Source organism: Canis aureus, chromosome 8, assembly GCF_053574225.1.
Source record: "Canis aureus isolate CA01 chromosome 8, VMU_Caureus_v.1.0, whole genome shotgun sequence".
Classification (NCBI taxonomy): Eukaryota; Metazoa; Chordata; class Mammalia; order Carnivora; family Canidae; genus Canis; species Canis aureus.
In genome coordinates, this window is record NC_135618.1 from 50,995,743 (window position 1) to 51,012,810 (window position 17,068).

General features: G+C 49.9%; 1 protein-coding gene across 1 annotated transcript in view; it reads left to right on the forward strand.

Annotated features, from left to right (window-relative positions):
• XYLT1 (xylosyltransferase 1) overlaps window positions 1–17,068 on the forward strand; it is a 306,482-nt gene that overhangs the window by 222,347 nt on the left and 67,067 nt on the right. Inside the window, exons 4-5 of the mRNA XM_077906747.1 lie at window positions 3,501–3,673; window positions 4,679–4,881. Of these exons, the coding sequence (XP_077762873.1) occupies window positions 3,501–3,673; window positions 4,679–4,881 (376 nt within the window). The remainder of the gene's footprint in view (window positions 1–3,500; window positions 3,674–4,678; window positions 4,882–17,068) is intronic.

Here is a 17,068-nt window from a genome sequence, read left to right on the forward strand (position 1 = left end):
CCAGAGGTCTCAGGGCAGGGATGAGCAGTATTATCTGAGGGCCAGCAGGAGCCCCTACAGAGTTAACTTCCTACTAAATACAGTGTCGTAGGGCACGTCTAGGCCTTTGAAAAGTCACCCAGTGAAGTCCAGGTGCACAAATACTCGTTGTTTTTAAACATTTCTCCCTTTGTTTGATAAAGAGTCTCCAAGGGAGGTGAAGAGAGGCCGCAGCCAGCATGCTGAAGATCAGTATGCTGCCTTTGGGCTGCAGTCATGGGAAGGAGAATATAAGCTTTTCTTCTACCTTATTATCTTTTTACTTTAGATTCTCACATTCCTGTCTATTCATAATCCATTTGTGAAATCAGGCTCACATCCTACATGTCTCTGAACTCCAGGCTTTGTCCAGGGCTGGCATGTGGGAGGTTTTAAGGATGCTAGATGGGGGTGAGTGGGTGAATGGATGGGTGAGTAGATGGATGCATAGATGAATGGATAGATAGTTGCATGAGTATTTAAAGGGACTTGATACCCCCAGGCGTGCCTCTTTCATATAATCACCAGGAAAAGCCCACTGTATTTGTGATTGGTTTGGAGAGAAAATTAAAGGGTAGTTAGGATAACTCTCTCTTGTTGCTACCCAGTCTGTCTTCAACCAGAGTCAAGATGGTAATTATCCCCAGGATTGCAGCTACTGATTGAACAGCCAAGGAGCCTAAGACTCTAGGATCCATCATGAGCACTTAAAGAGATGGGCTCAGGATCTTTGGGCTAAACTTTCTGAGATCTCTGTCTCTATAGGCAGATTGCTCACTCCTCCTCCACCTTCCAAGGGCAACCTGAACACACTTCTGTCCTAAAACAATTGACCTTTGTCTTCTGTTTTCCCCAGCTGGCTGACAGCTCCTCAAATGCAAGATTTTTTTTTTCTCCAAATTTTATTTCTCTAGTACCTAGCACAGTACTTGGCCTGTACTATAGGCTAAGTTAATATTGCATGGATTGATGAGTTGATAAATGGTTGGAAGAGTGGGGGCATGGATGATTTGCTTTGAGGATGATGAGTAAGCAGATAGATGGATGGTTTTAAAGGTGATGAGTGGTTGGTTGGATGGATGGATGAATGGATGGTTGGTGTTCTGGATGATAAGCTGGTGAGTGCTGTGCTGGATGGGTAGCTGAGTGGTTTGCTGGATGGGTGGTTGGATTCCAATGGGTGGGTGATTGGATTTGGATGGACGGATGAATGAAAAGATGTGATTTTATTGGCCACCTAGACCCAGCCTCCCACATCATATAGGAACCCTCCCTGCAGTTCCCATGATAGTCCTCCAAATGCATGCCTACCTACCTACAATGGCTAATTTACAGGGTATTTCATTCACAGGCAGAATTGTTACAAACTTTTCCAAAGTCTAGGTACGCTAATGTAATATATATTAGTGTTTAAGGGCATCAGCTCTGGAAATGGACCTGGGTTTGAATCACAGCTGGACCAATTAAAGCAGTGTGACCTTGAACAGACAAATTCCTTGGCTTCTCTAAGCTGTGTTTTCCTCATTAGCAAAATGGGGATAATAACACTATCCTGCAGGGTTGTTGAGAGGATTGAGTGAAGTGATGGATCGCAAGGGCTGGTCAGTGCTCAGTAAAATGTATTGTTATTGTTATGAAACCAAAATGCACCCCTCCTATAACTTTTATTTCATCAAGAACCAGATGTGTGCCAGGTAATGTTATAGCCTTGTATGTTCGATGACAAACAAGACTGAAATAGTGCCTCATCTCTTGGAGTTGCTCTTCTAGTGGGATGTTTAAACAATGAAAAGTAAGCAGATATACAATTTCAGATGATGATAAATGTTTTGCAAAAAATCGAGATAGGATGAGGTAGTAGAGAGGTGGGGACAGGTGGCATTTGTTGAGCTGTGAACTAATGACAAGAAGAATACAGCCATGCAAAGATCTAGGGAGGGGGTGTTCCGGGCAGCAGGAATAGCTGAAGGCAGAAATGAGCTTGCTCAAGGAAAAGAAAGAAGGCCAGGTGGCTTGATAGATAGTAGGGCAATCCAGGTGCAGAGGTCTTCAGGAGGCAGATCACGCATGCTCTGGAGGCTGCACCATGTGATTTGGACATGAGCTCATGTTAGTTTCATCCTGTCCTCTGGAACAGCCTAGAAGGAGCCTTGTTCATTTGGCAGCTGTTCAGCTTTCCAGTGACAGCGACAGGCTCCGGATCTCCTGACCTCCAGACTAACCACTCCCACATCTCTGTTTCCCAACAGAGAAGGATATTGACATCCTGGGACACTTGCAGCTACCTCCTGACAACATTCTGAGTCTCATAAACCTAGAATGCAGAAGAAGTTAGGTTTGATCCAAAGGGAATCAGGCTGAAGAGAGACAGGAGATCTCCAGTCAAGATTGTATTGAATTCAGCCAATAAACCATGTGCGCCCTTGAAACTCCACCCCTGGAGTGTTTGAAAGGATCTGGCCTTTCAAAGAAAAGTGAGAGATGATGGTAGCTGACCTCCAGCCGGGCTGATGGAGTAACTCTCCAGGTGCCATTAGGATCCCATCACTCAGCAATGCTTCCTCTGTGTTGGCTTTCCTCTCAAGCAGTCTTTCTCCATGTGGGGATAAAAGGGTTCTTAGATCTTCCAGTTTCACGTGTGCCAAAAAGGGAACCTCTCTAATCCGGTTGTTCCAACAAAAATCTAGAATTCTGTCTTCTGGGCTCATTAGCTTGGGTGGGTCACACGTCCACCCCTGAACCACACAGAATGTTGCCAGGGCGATGCAGCATTCTGACTGGCCAGCCCTGAAGCTCTGTGACCTTCCCTGTCACTGATAATGGAGGGAGACCCTCCCCATCCATAGGACCGAGGATGAAGGAGGGGGATGATGCCTCTCAAAATGCTGGGTGATAACTGTTTTCATTATGCCAGATGAGTAAGCTCAAGTGATCTTCTGTACAACATCGTGCTTCGAATCAACAATATTCTACTGTAAACTTAAAAACTTGAGAGGCTATGTATCATCTTATCTGTCCTTTCCACAATGTTTACCCAAAAAGGGATGCTATTAGGAGGAGAAGGGAGAGTGGATTCTGGGAAGGCAAAACCAGCTCTTATATCTTATGTTTCCCAGCTCAGAATTAACTGCTCCTGCCGCCACAGTTCATTTCAGAGATCTCTCTCTTACACCTTGCATTTCCTCCTGCCTTGCTTGAGGGTTTAATACCTGTACTTATGTCTCCATCAGTTTTTTAAAGCTCCTTGGGGGTGGGAACCATGCCTTTAAGCACCTCAGGGTCCCCGACAGTTGTACTAGGACACATGTAAGGGTCCAGGACGAGCTTGGTTAAGTTGGATTAGGTTTCCGGGCCCGAAGTGATGACTGTGCCCTTCAGATAGAGAAACCTCTGATCCTTACCCCCACCCCCCTACCTCCCACCCCCACCCAAGAACCTCCGATCCTCACCCCACCTCTCTGGTCTCTCGGGTTTTTCCCCAGGCAAAGCCAACAAGAACGTTCAATGGGATGAAGATTCTGTAGAATATATGCTGGCCAACCCCGTCAGAATCGCCTTCGTCCTGGTGGTCCACGGCCGCGCCTCCCGGCAGCTACAGCGCATGTTCAAGGCCATTTACCACAAAGACCACTTCTACTACATCCACGTGGACAAGGTGAGGACCCCCACACACACACCACCAGTCACCCTTTGTTGATTTTTTCTGTGGGTCTGTCTGCCTTTCTCTAAGCTGACATCCCTTTCAGGCAAGGCTTCTAGGCTGATCAGCGGCCTCTCCCTGGAGCATTCGGTCTAGGATGGGGAGAGAGAGAGAGAGAGAGAGAGAGAGAGAGAGAGAGAGTGAGTTCGTGCACGCACGCATTTGTGTGTTGGTTTTAAAACTCCTAGCTGTGACTTTAGACTCTCTCTATATAAACACCGCTTTCCTTTCTGCTCCCTTGGCCAGGGCAGTGGCAGCCACTTGGTGAGGATGGCTAACCCAGGGGTGGGCACACGTTTCCCATAAAGGGCCAGACGGTAAATATTTTAGGCCCTGAAGGTATATGCCTTGTGCCACAGTGACTCAGCTCTGCCATTGTAGGGTGAACACAGCCCTGAGAAATACACAAGTGAGCAATGTGTGTTCCAGTAAAACTATTCACACAACCCTGCAGCAGGCCTACTGACACCTGAGCTGTCTTGCCCAGAGGTCTCTGTCCCTATGCTGACCTGACAGGATTATGTCTTTGGTCAAGAAGGCAAAAGGGGAAGCTTGCTCGTGGCAGGCCTGTGAGAGGGTGATGGAGAAAATCCCACCCCTCAAAACACCCACCGGGTTTTAGACCCAGTCATACTTCTTAGCTTGTCATCCTGGGACCACATGCATCAGTCTTGTATGAAAAATGCAGAGTCCCTGGCACCAGCCTGCACCCAGCAAACCATTAGCTGTGAGGTGGGGCCGGGGAATGTGCATTCCAAAGAACTAAAGTGATTTTTTAAAAATAATACGGTTTCAAATGGCGATGTAGAAAGTCAGCCCAGGCCTGAACCAGTTACTTGGCCAAGTCGGCTATATTCGACAGCCCCGTCAACTAGACGGGGAGGGCTGAAGAGGGGACGAGGGGCATGTCTGCGTGTGTCCTGTGCTGCTGAATGTCACTTTTTTCTCTCCCGGGCAAAGCGCTCTAATTACCTGCATCGGCAAGTGCTCCAGTTCGCCAGACAATATGGCAATGTTCGTGTCACCCCATGGAGGATGGCCACCATCTGGGGGGGCGCCAGCCTCCTGTCCACATACCTGCAGAGCATGCGAGACCTCCTGGAGATGACCGATTGGCCATGGGACTTCTTCATCAACCTCAGCGCAGCCGACTACCCCATCAGGTAAGGCGGCCTGTGGGCCCCGGCCGGCCCGCTCCGAGCTCCTGCTCCCTCTGGCTTTCCTTAGCCATAGCTGCAAAGGCAGAAGCAGAGGCGTCTTGCCACCTGTCTGGAGAGGCATTGTGCCTCCTGAGACCCTGTGGAGGCCTGATGCATAAAGTCTTCCAGTATGGGATCCACAATGGGTCTGAGTATGCAGTTTTCCCAGCTCTGTTCATGGGTATGCAGAAGAAACCAAAAGACCCCTGCCCATGTGGAGCTTCCATTCAAGTGGGGCGGCGGGGAGGGTACAGAGAACAAACAAAATACGTAAAATGGCAAAGCGGTAAAGCAGTGGGTGTGAGACCCATGTGGATGTTAGATGAGGTGTGATCGCTTCAGTGGGAAAGCAGCAAAGCTGAACAAAGCGGCGAAGAGAGTTGTAATTTTAAGGAGAGTGGCTGGGGAAGAAGTCCCTCCAGAGAAGAACACAAGGAGGAGAAGGAAGAAAGCTTCTCCGACTGGGAAAGCTGTCTAGGCAGAGGGAGCCGTGGGTCCTGGTGGTGGGAATGCACCTGCTGTGCTGGAGGCACGAGGGGGCTCAGTGTGGCCAGAGTAGAGGATGTGACAGGTCAGAGAAGAATCCTGGGGTGAGGTCATGCTGCTAGAATCTGGGAGCCACTGGCATGTTTGACTTGAGGCAAGACGACATCCGACTTTAGGTGTTTGGAAAGGGAGCAGAGTGAGGAGGAAGGGAGGCCCATCCTGATAGCCTGGGAAGAGTCACAGACACCCATGTGTGGGCTGTGTGAGGCCCTCGGGATGTGTGTGTGTGTGTGTGTGTGTGTGTGTGTGTGTGTTTGCTCCCTCTCAACTTTAAACTGGCCAGAATTTTAAAATTGGGAAGTTTCACAGGAAACTATAAAATGTGGAGCTGCTCTCTGGCATCTGTCCAGTGTGCACCTGCGGGCGGGGCCGTCAGCCACAACTGGGTGGAGCTGGTGGGAGGAGGCGGCCAGCAGCCTGGAGCGCTCAGCAACTCAGACGCCACCAGGAGGGTCTGTCCCGCGGCACAAACATTGATCTGCTCTTGAAAATAGGCCGTAAGCGAAGGAAACCCCTCTAAAGATCTTATAAGGAGTGGGGGAAAAAGGCAAGAAAATGAACTCTATTTCCTGCCAGAAGGCATCTCATTGCTTGACTGTGTCTTCCATCCTGATTTATTGGTGAGGGTAAAAGGAGAAGAGGATGGGGAGCGAAGGGCGGGGCCTTCCTTCCTCTGAACCACAGGAGGGCAGTGGGTGGGGTCAGCACTCCCACAAGAGCCAGATGAAGAAGACCTCTTTAAAGAAAAAATAACTTCTTTTTTTAATCAGGGCAGTTTTCAAGCAGACAGCAGGGTCCTCACGAGAGTATAGTGAACCCCGTACACTTGACGTGGCTGCAGCTCCAATCTGGTTATGGCCAGTACCAGTGTATCTTCACCCTCACCCTCTTCCCCACTGTAACACTTCCAAGACATTGTGTCATGTCTGTAAGAACTTTAGTATGCATCCCAATAAGATACGTTCTCTCTTCTAAGCTAACATCCATATCCTAAAATACTGTCATTCTTGGTGTCATCAAATACTGAGGCCCCACACCCCCAGGAGTTTGGGTGTTGGATCAGGAACTAGATAAGAGATAGGCATGGAAGGACATTCTCTGGTTTATTTGTTTTTTTGTTTTTAAAGATTTAGTTTATTTATTCATGAGAGACACAGAGAGAGGCAGAGACACAGGCAGAGGGAGAAGCAGGCTCCATGCAGGGAGCCCAATGTGGGTCCTGGAGGGAACCTGGGGAAGGTGCAGTCTTTGGTCAGGCGAGGCAAGGTCCACCTGGCACCCTTGAACCTAGGAAAGATGACGGTCATTAGAAAGATAGCTGTTTTTCTTTTGTTCAGAGGATAGCGAGGGTAAGCAGATTATGAAACATGGCTGGCAGATTTTTACTTATTTGCTTATTCATTTGTTCAGGTGCCCATTCCACAAACATGTGTTAAGCAACCCCTATGCTAGGCACTGCCTGGGCATTTAGTGAGCAAAAGCACCCCTGGCCCTCCCTGGTGGAGCATATCCCCTAGTTGGGAAAATAGAATTAAAAGTATCACGCAAGGTGTGAAAGAGCTAGACCGTGAGGGAGTGAGGGGACAGGGTCAGGTGGTCAGTAAAGCCTCTGAATGCACAGTTTTGGCTTGAAAGTGGAAGGCTAAAACCAGGTTCTCAGGCGAATGAGAAAAAGTTCATTCTAGACCAGGATTTCCCCTCCGGGGCACTACTGACATACTGGGCTGGATGACTCTTTGGTGTGGGGACCATCCCGTGCATGGCAGGACATTTAGCAGCAGCCCCTGGGCTCTGTCCACTAAATCCCCCAGCCCCCTACTCACTTGGGGCAACCACAGATGTCCCCAGATGTCCCAAGGGGCAAAATCGCTTCTGGTTGAGAACACTTCCTGAGAGAGAGAGAAAACGGTCTGGACGAGACATAGGTCAGAGACAAACTTGCTGCTTTTGGGAAATTTCAAAGTGGATGGAGCAGAATGAGCAAAAAAAATGAGGAGAGGCGAGTGTAGGGAAGCACAGGGCCGGGGTGAGTTCAGACGGGCTCCCTCTGTCTTCCAAGAAAGGACGGAGTTCACAGATTTCCCCGAACGCTGAGCATAGCAGCTAACAAGCCCTCAAAGCCAACCTGTTTTACCCAAGGTCATGTAAGTAATACGTGGTAGAGGGGACACGAGAACCAATTCTGTCTCGTTCCAAGGTCGGTGTCCTCTCTGCTTGAGGTTGGCCCTCGGGGGCGTCATCCAGGCCTGGAGTGGCAAGATGGCCCAGGCACCATAGAGAACACAGCCAGGAACAGTACCCCCCTCTAGCTGGGCAGGGTGGTGGTTGTACCTCCTGGCAGGAGGGAAGATCCTTGCAGGTAGGAAGGTCACTCGTGGTCCTGAGTCTGATCATTCCTCCTCTAGACCTCCAGTGGAGACCCCACAGGTCACCTCAGCCTGGGTCAAGTAGTGGCACCTGGCCAGAGACCTCTTGAGGTCTGGCGGGCATTCCTGTGCCCATGGCCCTCCCCAGGAGACTCACACCAGCTCTCAGGGCTGCCCCTAGGGGCCCTGTGTTCATGTGTCGCCGCCCTGGACGCCTGACTGGTTCAGCTGAGCCCTTCTGCGTCCGGGAGGGTGGGTGCTGAGCGGCCCAGCAGGTGGCGTAGGTTCGAGTCCCAGTCCTGCCATTTCACTAGCCCTGTGACCGTCTGCAAGGAAATTCGGGCTTTGTGAAACCAGGATACGGTCGTAGGACCTAGCAGAGCACTGAGCACGTACAAAGTGCTCCGTAAACGTCACCAGTTCCTTCCCGAGCTGTATCCAAGGCTGAGGCCCCTGTATTTCCGGGGGGCCTGGAGATCCTTTCTTGACACCACGTGCCAGACCTTTTTTGGGTTTCAGAGATGAGAGTCATGGAATTTTTAGCATTTTGAGCTGAAGTGCTCCAGATCTCTCTGTGCAGAAGAGGCGCAGCCTTGGATACAGCTCAGGAAAGAACCGTCAGCCTGTCTTTCCCTCCCTCTGCCCCCACTGCTGTCATTTCCATGCTCTCCCGGTTCTTGTGCCCCCTCCACTCCGCCAGCCTCGTGGCCGGAGGCACTTTATGCATCAAGCACTGCTGGTTCCTCTTGCTTTTGTTTCTGTGAAGTTGCCCCACGCAAAAACATATGAATTTTGCAGATGAATGGTTTTATCCTGGGCAGCTCTGATAGGCTTTCACTTCCCATCTGCCGCTCCATCTGTAGCTTCCAAAACCACTACTTCTCCTGTCCCAGGGAGGATGAGCAAACTTCGGAGCCTGCTCAAAGGGGCAGGAGTGCCTAAGTCAGAAGTTTCTAAGAAGCTCTGAAAACGCAGGGGATTTCCAAGGGTGGAGCCCACCCAATGTGGCTGCTCTGAGCTGTTCTATGATTGGACATCACCTCCCAGTGTCACCTTGCCCAGCTCTGACTGGGGGACCAGACTCTTTCCCTCTTAAGTCTTAAAGACTCACTGATCTTTACTGGCCACCAGCCTTGTGTAGGACCTGGATGCAGACAGCCTGGTTGCAGATGCTGAGCCACCTCCCCAGCCATGGGAACGGGTGCACGGTGCTTTCACTTTCTGTATCTCAGTTTGTCCACCTAAGAAAGGGACACGATGTTTAGTACCTATTTCATGAACATTAGGAAGGGTCAATGAAATAGTGTATATCAAGCACTTAGCACAGTGCCTGACATGCAGAAAGTACTGGATAAGTACAGGCTGTTACTATTGGTGGAATCGCATGGGCTTCAACTGAGTTCCTCTCTTTTCTCCCTTTCCTCGTGGAAGTACTAGCAAACTATTACTTGGACTCACATCTCTCTTAAAAGTGGGAAAAGCAAAATTAGACTATGAAGACTGAATGTCTCAAGAAAAACAGGATAGAACCAACTTGCTTGGGAATGTGGAGCATGGTTCTATACTTGGACTATGCAAGCTCCGTGTGTTTAAGAAATCCAGACCTTCCTGCTCCACTGTGACTTGATGCCCTGGCCCACGTAGGCTCTGGTTGGAATCGGTTATGCATTCAGTGCATGGATGAAAATTGATATTTTCAAACACTGAGACCCTGGTGCATCTTGAGTCATCAAAGAACATGATGGTTCTGTTGAGTATATTCTACTTACTAAGGCAGGAAGCTGCACTAGCTGACTTTGGTTAGATGGACTGCAAGAAAGGACAAAACCAAGGCATTTCGCACTGTTGGTGTGGGTTTGGGCTCGTAGTCACAGACACCACACTGGCTGTCCTTCACTAGGCCCTGTGTCTTAGGGCAATTCAGATGCAAAGGGAAGGAAGTGTGTGTCCACAGCCCCTACAGGGCTCGTTTTCTGTTTGTCTGGTGTATAAGTACATGTGTGTGTGCATACGTGTGCATGCATGTGTGTGGAAGGAGAAACAGTGTTGAAATTTTTCAAGCTAAATCTGGGATCTGCTAATCCTCCCTCTTGGGGAATCCACTGCAGTAAAGTCTAACCCAGCAGGGCCCACTCTGTGGACACTGAAATTACACCTGTCCATAGACCTAAACTGCTGCCCTAAGATACTAGCCGAGCCCCCAGCCCAGGAGCATAAGAGCTGCTCTGCGATGCCTCAGGAGGAAACACCAGCTCGTAAAGACAGGAAACAGGTGTCGGGGCTTCTCTACTGTTCAAAAGACCAGTGTTTACATAGCACTGATGGAGCAAAACTCACATCCAGCTCCAGCAGACAAATTACCTCACACCTACCATGGGTTAGGTCCTCTGCTGGGGACTTTTACATATATGTTGTCTTAATCCTCATCCCTCAAACCCTAACTTCTGGATAAGGAAATTTAAGAAGGTTAGTATAAAACCAGAACTTCTGGTAAGTTTTGCAGGAAGTCGGGCCCTTGGTAATACTTAGCACAAATCCTACTCAGCCTAGGATTTGAAGTTAAATTAATGGGTACTGATGCCCAGGCATCTCTGTACAGTTGCTTCCTTACTTTTCAGCCCTTGGGTCTGCCCAGTGATTCCTGAGTGGATCTAAGAATTCCTGTTGGTAACCGCAAATCATAACCCCAGCAAGTGCAAATACGGCGCTTGGTAGCCCCTGGCATAATTCTAAGTGCTTGACGTAGTCCTGATAGCACTTTTATGAAGTACACGATCTTGTTATTCCCCTTTTCTCAGATGCAAACTCCAAGGCACAGGGATGTTAAGAAATTTGACTACAAGGCTACAGCCAGTCAGTGAGAGAACCGGGAGGTTTATTGTTGTTTTGTTTTTTTAATTGAGACAGAATTTATCTGATGTAAAACTAACCATTTTTGAGTGTTCAGCCCCATGGCTGCAACTCTGTCCCCATTAAGAGACATGCTTCCGTCCCTGGCTCCTGGCAGCCGGCATTCTCTGTTTCTGTGAATTGGGCTAATCTGGGTACATCACACGAATGGGATCATATGGTACTTGGATTTTCGTGAGTGGCTTATTTCACATAACATCATGCCGTCCAGGTTCATCCGTGTTGCAGCAGGTGTCAGAATTCCCTTCTTTTTCACGGCCTAGTAATATTCCACGGTGTGTGTATTTGTATCACATTTTGCTGATCCATTCATCTATCATTGATGGACACTTGGGTTGTTTCTACGTCTTTTCTATGGTCAGTAATGCTGCTCTGAACATGGGTGTAAAAATCTCTCTTCACCTCCCTGCTTTGAATTCTGGGGCAGGTGGGGGCAATACACCCAGAAGTAGAATGACTAGATCGTGTGGTAGTTCTATTTTTTTTTTTCTAAAGACTTTCCATACCACTTTCCACAGCAGCTGCACAAAGGTTTTACATCCCCACCAACTGTGCACAAGGGTTCCATTGTCTCTACACCCTTGCCAACACATCATTTCTCTGGTTTTGTGACAGTAGCCATTCTAATAGGTGTGAAGTGTTTCTTGTTCTCAAGGAGCATAAAATGCTGAAGCAGAGGCCCTGTAATCCTTGGAAGCTTTGAAGAGCTGGCCAAGCTCTCAGTAGAACCGGGAGGTTGGCTACAGGGAACTGTCTCCCTCCAGGATCATGGCTTTCAAATGACTCTCCTAGAACTTCTACCCAACCCGTATCCATCCCCCATCTCATTTCCCTCTCTATTCAATAGACCCACCTGCTTACCTGTTCACCAGTGGCCAGAAACCCACATGCAGTCTTCCTCGCCACTCCATCCGGGTCTGCGTAGTAATTTTACCCCTGCCATCTTTCTCGTGGGCATTCCTACCTGTGACCCCCTCTGTCTCCACCCAAGTCACACCCTCACTGCTCCTAGGACCTCAGAGTCTCCCAGGAGGGCAGAGGACGAAGGCTGAGCCAGACCCAGAAAGTGGGCTGGAGCCTCAAGGCCATTGAGCAAAGCAGCCACCGCCCCCCCTCTGGAAGTGCTCAAGCCATCACGCAGCTCACATATCCCATGCTTGTTGAACACAGGCTGAGCACCAGGCAGCGTGCTGGATATGAGGAGATGGAGCAGTGGGAGGGCCTCACTTGTTCACTGAGAGAATTTGCAATCTGTGGGAGAGATGGAGATCATGTAAGTTCAGGAATGACACAGTGTATGGGGTGCCTGGGTGGCTCAGTGGTTGAGCATCTGCCTTTGGCTCAGGTCCTGGGTTCAAGTCCCACATCAGGCTCCCCACAGGGAACCTGCCTCTCCTTCTGCCTATGTCTCTGCCTCTCTCTGTGTGTCGCTCATGAATGAATAAATAAAACTTAAAAAAATGCGAATGATAGGGTGTCATGATGCAGAGTAAGAAAGGGTCAGGGTGTGTTTAAGCCATGTCCTGAAATGGGGCCCACTATGGAATGATGGGAGTGGAGGTTATACCGAGGGGAACAGCATATGCGAGGTCACTGGGGCAGAGAAGAGCCAGCACAGTCCAGCAAGATAGAGAAGAACAGTAACAGAGTAGAGCCATGGAGGCGGGGGGGGGGGGGGGGAAGGAAGCAGAGTTCAGAGAGGCTCACAAGGAGACTTGCCAGGCCTGTGCCTGCCTGCCTTCTTCTGCCCACCTCCCTCTTCTCTCCATACCAGTATCCTCTGTCCTAGTTCCCTGGGACCAGCGAGAGAAATTCCCACCCACGGGGTGGCTTCCAGCCACCTCCATGACCTTACAGTTCTGGAGGCAGGAGGACTAAAATGAGGGCGTAGGCAGGGCTGTGCTCCCTCTGCAGCCTCCAGGGGAGAATCCTTCCTTGCGTCCTCTCACTTCACGTGGTTGGGGCCTCCCTTAGCGCTCCTTGCCTTGCAGATGCACCATGCAATTCTCTGCTACCATTCTCACTGGATCTGCCTGTCTGTCTGTCTGTCTCTTTCTTTCTCTCTCTCTCCCCACATGCCCTTATGAGGACACCAGTCATTGGGTTCAGGGCCCACCTGTATCCAATAGGACCTCCTTTTAACTAACTGCATCTACAAAGCCCCCCTCTTGCCAAATAATATCAGTTTCTGAGGCTCCAAGTGGATGGGAATTTGGGGAGCGGGGATGCCCTTCAGCCCAGGTGGACAGCCTCCCGTGGCCCCTTGCTGGGCCAAGCACAGCTGCCCTGGGTAAGTGGCAGGGGCTGTCCTCTCTGGCAGCATCTGGAGTGCACTCTGAAGGGTGCTTCTTGCACAGACTGTCCTCTTGTCCCCCCTGCAGTGGGACAGAACTGGCATTCTCCAGATCATTCATTCAGGAGTCATTTCCTGAGCACCTACCACATACTAGGCCCTGGGGGTACAACAGGCAGCCAGATGGACAGGGTCCCTGCCACAGCCAGGATGGTTCTCAATGGGGGGAAATCAGTGGTCCACGTGGTTCTTGGACATTTTCCTCAAAATACCTTTAAAAAGTCAGGTCCTAGGGGATTTGGGTGGCTCAGTGGTTGAGTGTCTGCCTTTAGTTCAGGTTGTGATCCCAGGGTTCTGGGATCGGGTCCCACATTGGGCTCCCCACAGGGAGCCTGCTTCTCCCTCTGCCTGTGTCTCTGTCTCTCTCTCTGTGTCTCATGAATAAATAAATAAAATCTTTTTTAAAAAATCAGATTCTTTAGGGGCACCTGGGTGGTTCAGTCAGTTAAGCATCTGACTCTTGACCTCAGCTCAAATCTTGATCTCAGAGTCCTGAATTCAGACTCGGCATTGGGCTCCACACTGGGTCTGGAGCCTACTTAAAAATACATATATGTATATATCAGGTTCTTTAAAATATCCCAGCCCCACCAGTTGAATATAAATTCCTTGTGGAAGCAAAAATCTTGTGTATTTTGTAAAGCTCCCCAGGTGGTTGGACTACACAGTGAGAGTCGAAAACCACTGATCTAGGAGAGACACAGACGTAGCCTCTTAATTACAGTAATAAATAGGAAGGTAAATGTTATGCTGGAAAATACATTAGCCTCAGTACTTGGTGGGAAGTTCTGTTTGGGGGCCCAGCACCCAGGGCTTTGGGTGTGGCCATCTCTCCTGGTGGCCACTTTCTCAGCATCTGGTCACTTCTATTCTTTGGATGCTCAGAGAGGCACATCCTCGGAGACCCTCAAATCCTGGTGTGACACCATCCAGGGAAAGCTTCACCCAAATAACATGTGAGTCAGAAAGTGTGTACCTTCATAGGCTGTTGTTCACAAGGAGACTGGAAAAACATGCCAGTAATTATGCTGTTAACAGTTTTGTTTGCATCTCATAGCAAAATAATCATTTCCTCAGCCCTGTTATTTTTCAGCCTGGTGGAGCACACTCCTGCCTTTGCAGAAATGCAGTTGGCTTTCCTCTTGCCAGCTGTTCTGGGTCTCCTGAGCTATATCTTAGGTCAGACAGCTCTTCGGCCTCTCCAGGGGGTGAGCGCTGACCCAGAGCATCCCCTGGACAAACGGAGTGAGACCTGAGTTCTTGGAGTTCCCGTGGGACTTGGTGGAAAAGCTGTGAGGCTCTTTAGGGAGCCAAGAGTGGCCATATCGGTTTAGAACAGTCTTGGCTACTGCAGATAAGGAAGGACGTTCTTGGGAGGATATGAAAGTGGCAGCAAAAAGGCAAGAACGGTGTTGACTGTTTCACCCAAGGGATGCTGCTATTTAGCTCAAATGCGTTTCAGCCACGTTGCCTGCCTGCTTGCTGTTTTATTCTTTTTCCCATTCTTTTATTACTGAGGGGGAAAAAAAGAAAGAAAAAGAAAATTCAGAGTCCCAGGGGAATTGGTTTTATCTTGAGTCCTACGTTCTTTGGCCGGCAGACAGGAGAGGACTTTGGTTGCTCCTTCATTCATTCAACACGTGCTAAGATCCTTCTAGGTACCAAGTGATGATGTAGGCAGCACCGAGCAACAGAGCTCGATCTGGCGTTGGGTATGTTCTGTGACTAAGCCATCCACTGCAGAAGCCACTGGCCACAAGTGACTAGTAGGGGCTTGAAATGAAACCTAAAAAAAAAAAAAAAAAAAAAGAAGTGAGGGGCTTGAGATGTGCCCTGTGTGGCTGAGGAAGTATATTTTAAATGTGATTTGGTTTTAATGTAAATGAAAACAAATAGCATATCCAGCAGCTCCGTCCAAGATGCCCAAAGTGGAAGAGTGAACCAAAGCAACCAAAAACTTCTTCCTCTGTGGACCTTCTATTTGTGTCACGGGACAGAAGCACTAGAGAGAACTGCCCTGTTCTTAAAATGAGAGTGGGTGCTCCCAGTTCAGAAACAAACGTGGCCTCTGTCCGCTGCCAGTCCAATGGTCTCGCCGGATCCCAGTCTGACGGTGCATTGGATTTTGCAACATATTTCCTTCCTAACTTTTCCCTCCCCAGAGCTCTGAGTTCTCCTTCTCTTTGGCAGCAGCTCTCTCTGTGTGTCTGGGGATGGGACATGTCCCACCCTGGGCATCCTCCCACCCCGTGCACAGAGCATGTTTGCTTCTCTGGAAAACAAAGCCTTCATTTATGTGGCTTGTCCACCAGTGGCCAAGAGCAGGGGTGGTGTGCATTCTGGGATGTTCCAGGTGCATCCAAGGGCATCCTGGGAATTTGGCTATGAGCCCAGGGTGGTCCACAGCATGGAGTCTCAAGGGCAATTTGGAGGAACAGCATGTCTTCTAAGGTCAAATAGAATAAGGGAGGGATGTTTCCTCTTCCTTTTTATTGATGATAGCAGAGGATTGGATGAGACAGGCCCGGGGACAGAGTTAAGATCCAGTCATTGGGGAGGGAGATGGAAACTTGTGGATTTTATTACTATATTTCGTTCCTCCTCCTTGCTGCCACTTGGGGTCATGGCCCAGCTTGGAGAGTGGTCAGTAGTGGACTCTCAAGGTGGATGCCTAGGGAAGGCCTTGAAGATCCGACCGACCCCGGTAGCTAATCATATCAGCTAGCATGTCGTGAGTACATACCACCTGGGGGATCCCTGGCCAGTGCATAAACTGAAGTCAGGCCAACTGAAGGAGGCCGACCCTGTGGCTACATCCCATCTTACACGTGTAGAAACTGAGGCTGAGAGAAGTTGAGAAATCTGCCCCTCACAGCTGGAGGGGATCAGAGCCGGGGTTTGAACCCATGCTGCTTTTATCACCATGGAGAGGGGAGGGAAGACCCGAGTTCTCCAACAGCAGGTCCTAGTGGGTCTACTGGGCAGCACAGGAGTGAAGCTCTCCTACTTGTTCCCCTTCTCCCCATCTGCACGCATGGAGAGGCAGAAATGTCCGGGACCCAGCAGTGCACACCAGAGCCTGAATCCTGCGTCATCTGTGTGCAACAGCTGCTAAAACCCCATTGCTGTCTGCTTTAGCCCCCACTATATGGGGGGGGGGGTGCAGAGAAGGGCATGAGGCTCAGTGGGTTCGAGTGACTTGCCCAAGGCTACACAGCTTGGCAGTGGCCAAGCCAGGATTTGAACACGGGCTCAGTGACTCCCAAGAGAGCGTGCTTGCTGCTCCATGAGGTTGGCCAGCCTGGTGCACAAGCACAGACCCCAGCATGTGACCAGCATGGCCAGAGCGGTCCCGTTTGCAGACGGGCTCTCTCCCTGGCTGGCTAATTGAAGATCGGGGCCCTAGCAGTCCTCTTGGCTCTAGGTGTGGACCGAGGAGCCAGCCGTCCTGCGTCAGTGGGGACGGTGAGCCCTGGCTTTCAAGTTCCTTTATAAATCCTGATCCCTCCTGATCCCTCAGTTCCTCAGACTGCTGCTGGACTGCGGTGCCTGATGGAATCCTCACTCATTTAAATGTGAGCCTCCAGCAAGCGTAATTAAGGAAGAATGGCTACTTCTCTCCAAATGTGCACAGTTGTTTTACAGCAAAACCTACCTGGTGCTGACATTTTCTGCAGATTGCTCACTCCACCAGGGCATGGGGGGCGGGAGGAGGATGCAGGGCGTGGAGAGGGCCCGTGGTGTAAGCCTGACCCGGATTTGAATCCTGTCTCTGTCCCTTACTAGCTGTATCATCTTGAGACTGGTGACCCCAGCCTTCTTGAGTCTCGGTTTTCTCACCTGTAAGAGGGTGATGATAATGTAACCTGTCAGGGTGTCACGGCAGGAACAGTAGCCACGTGGGAATCCAAGCCCTGCCTTATGTCCAGCTCTGCAAGCAGTCAGGGTGGAGCACAATGGCTCAGGCCTGGTGCCT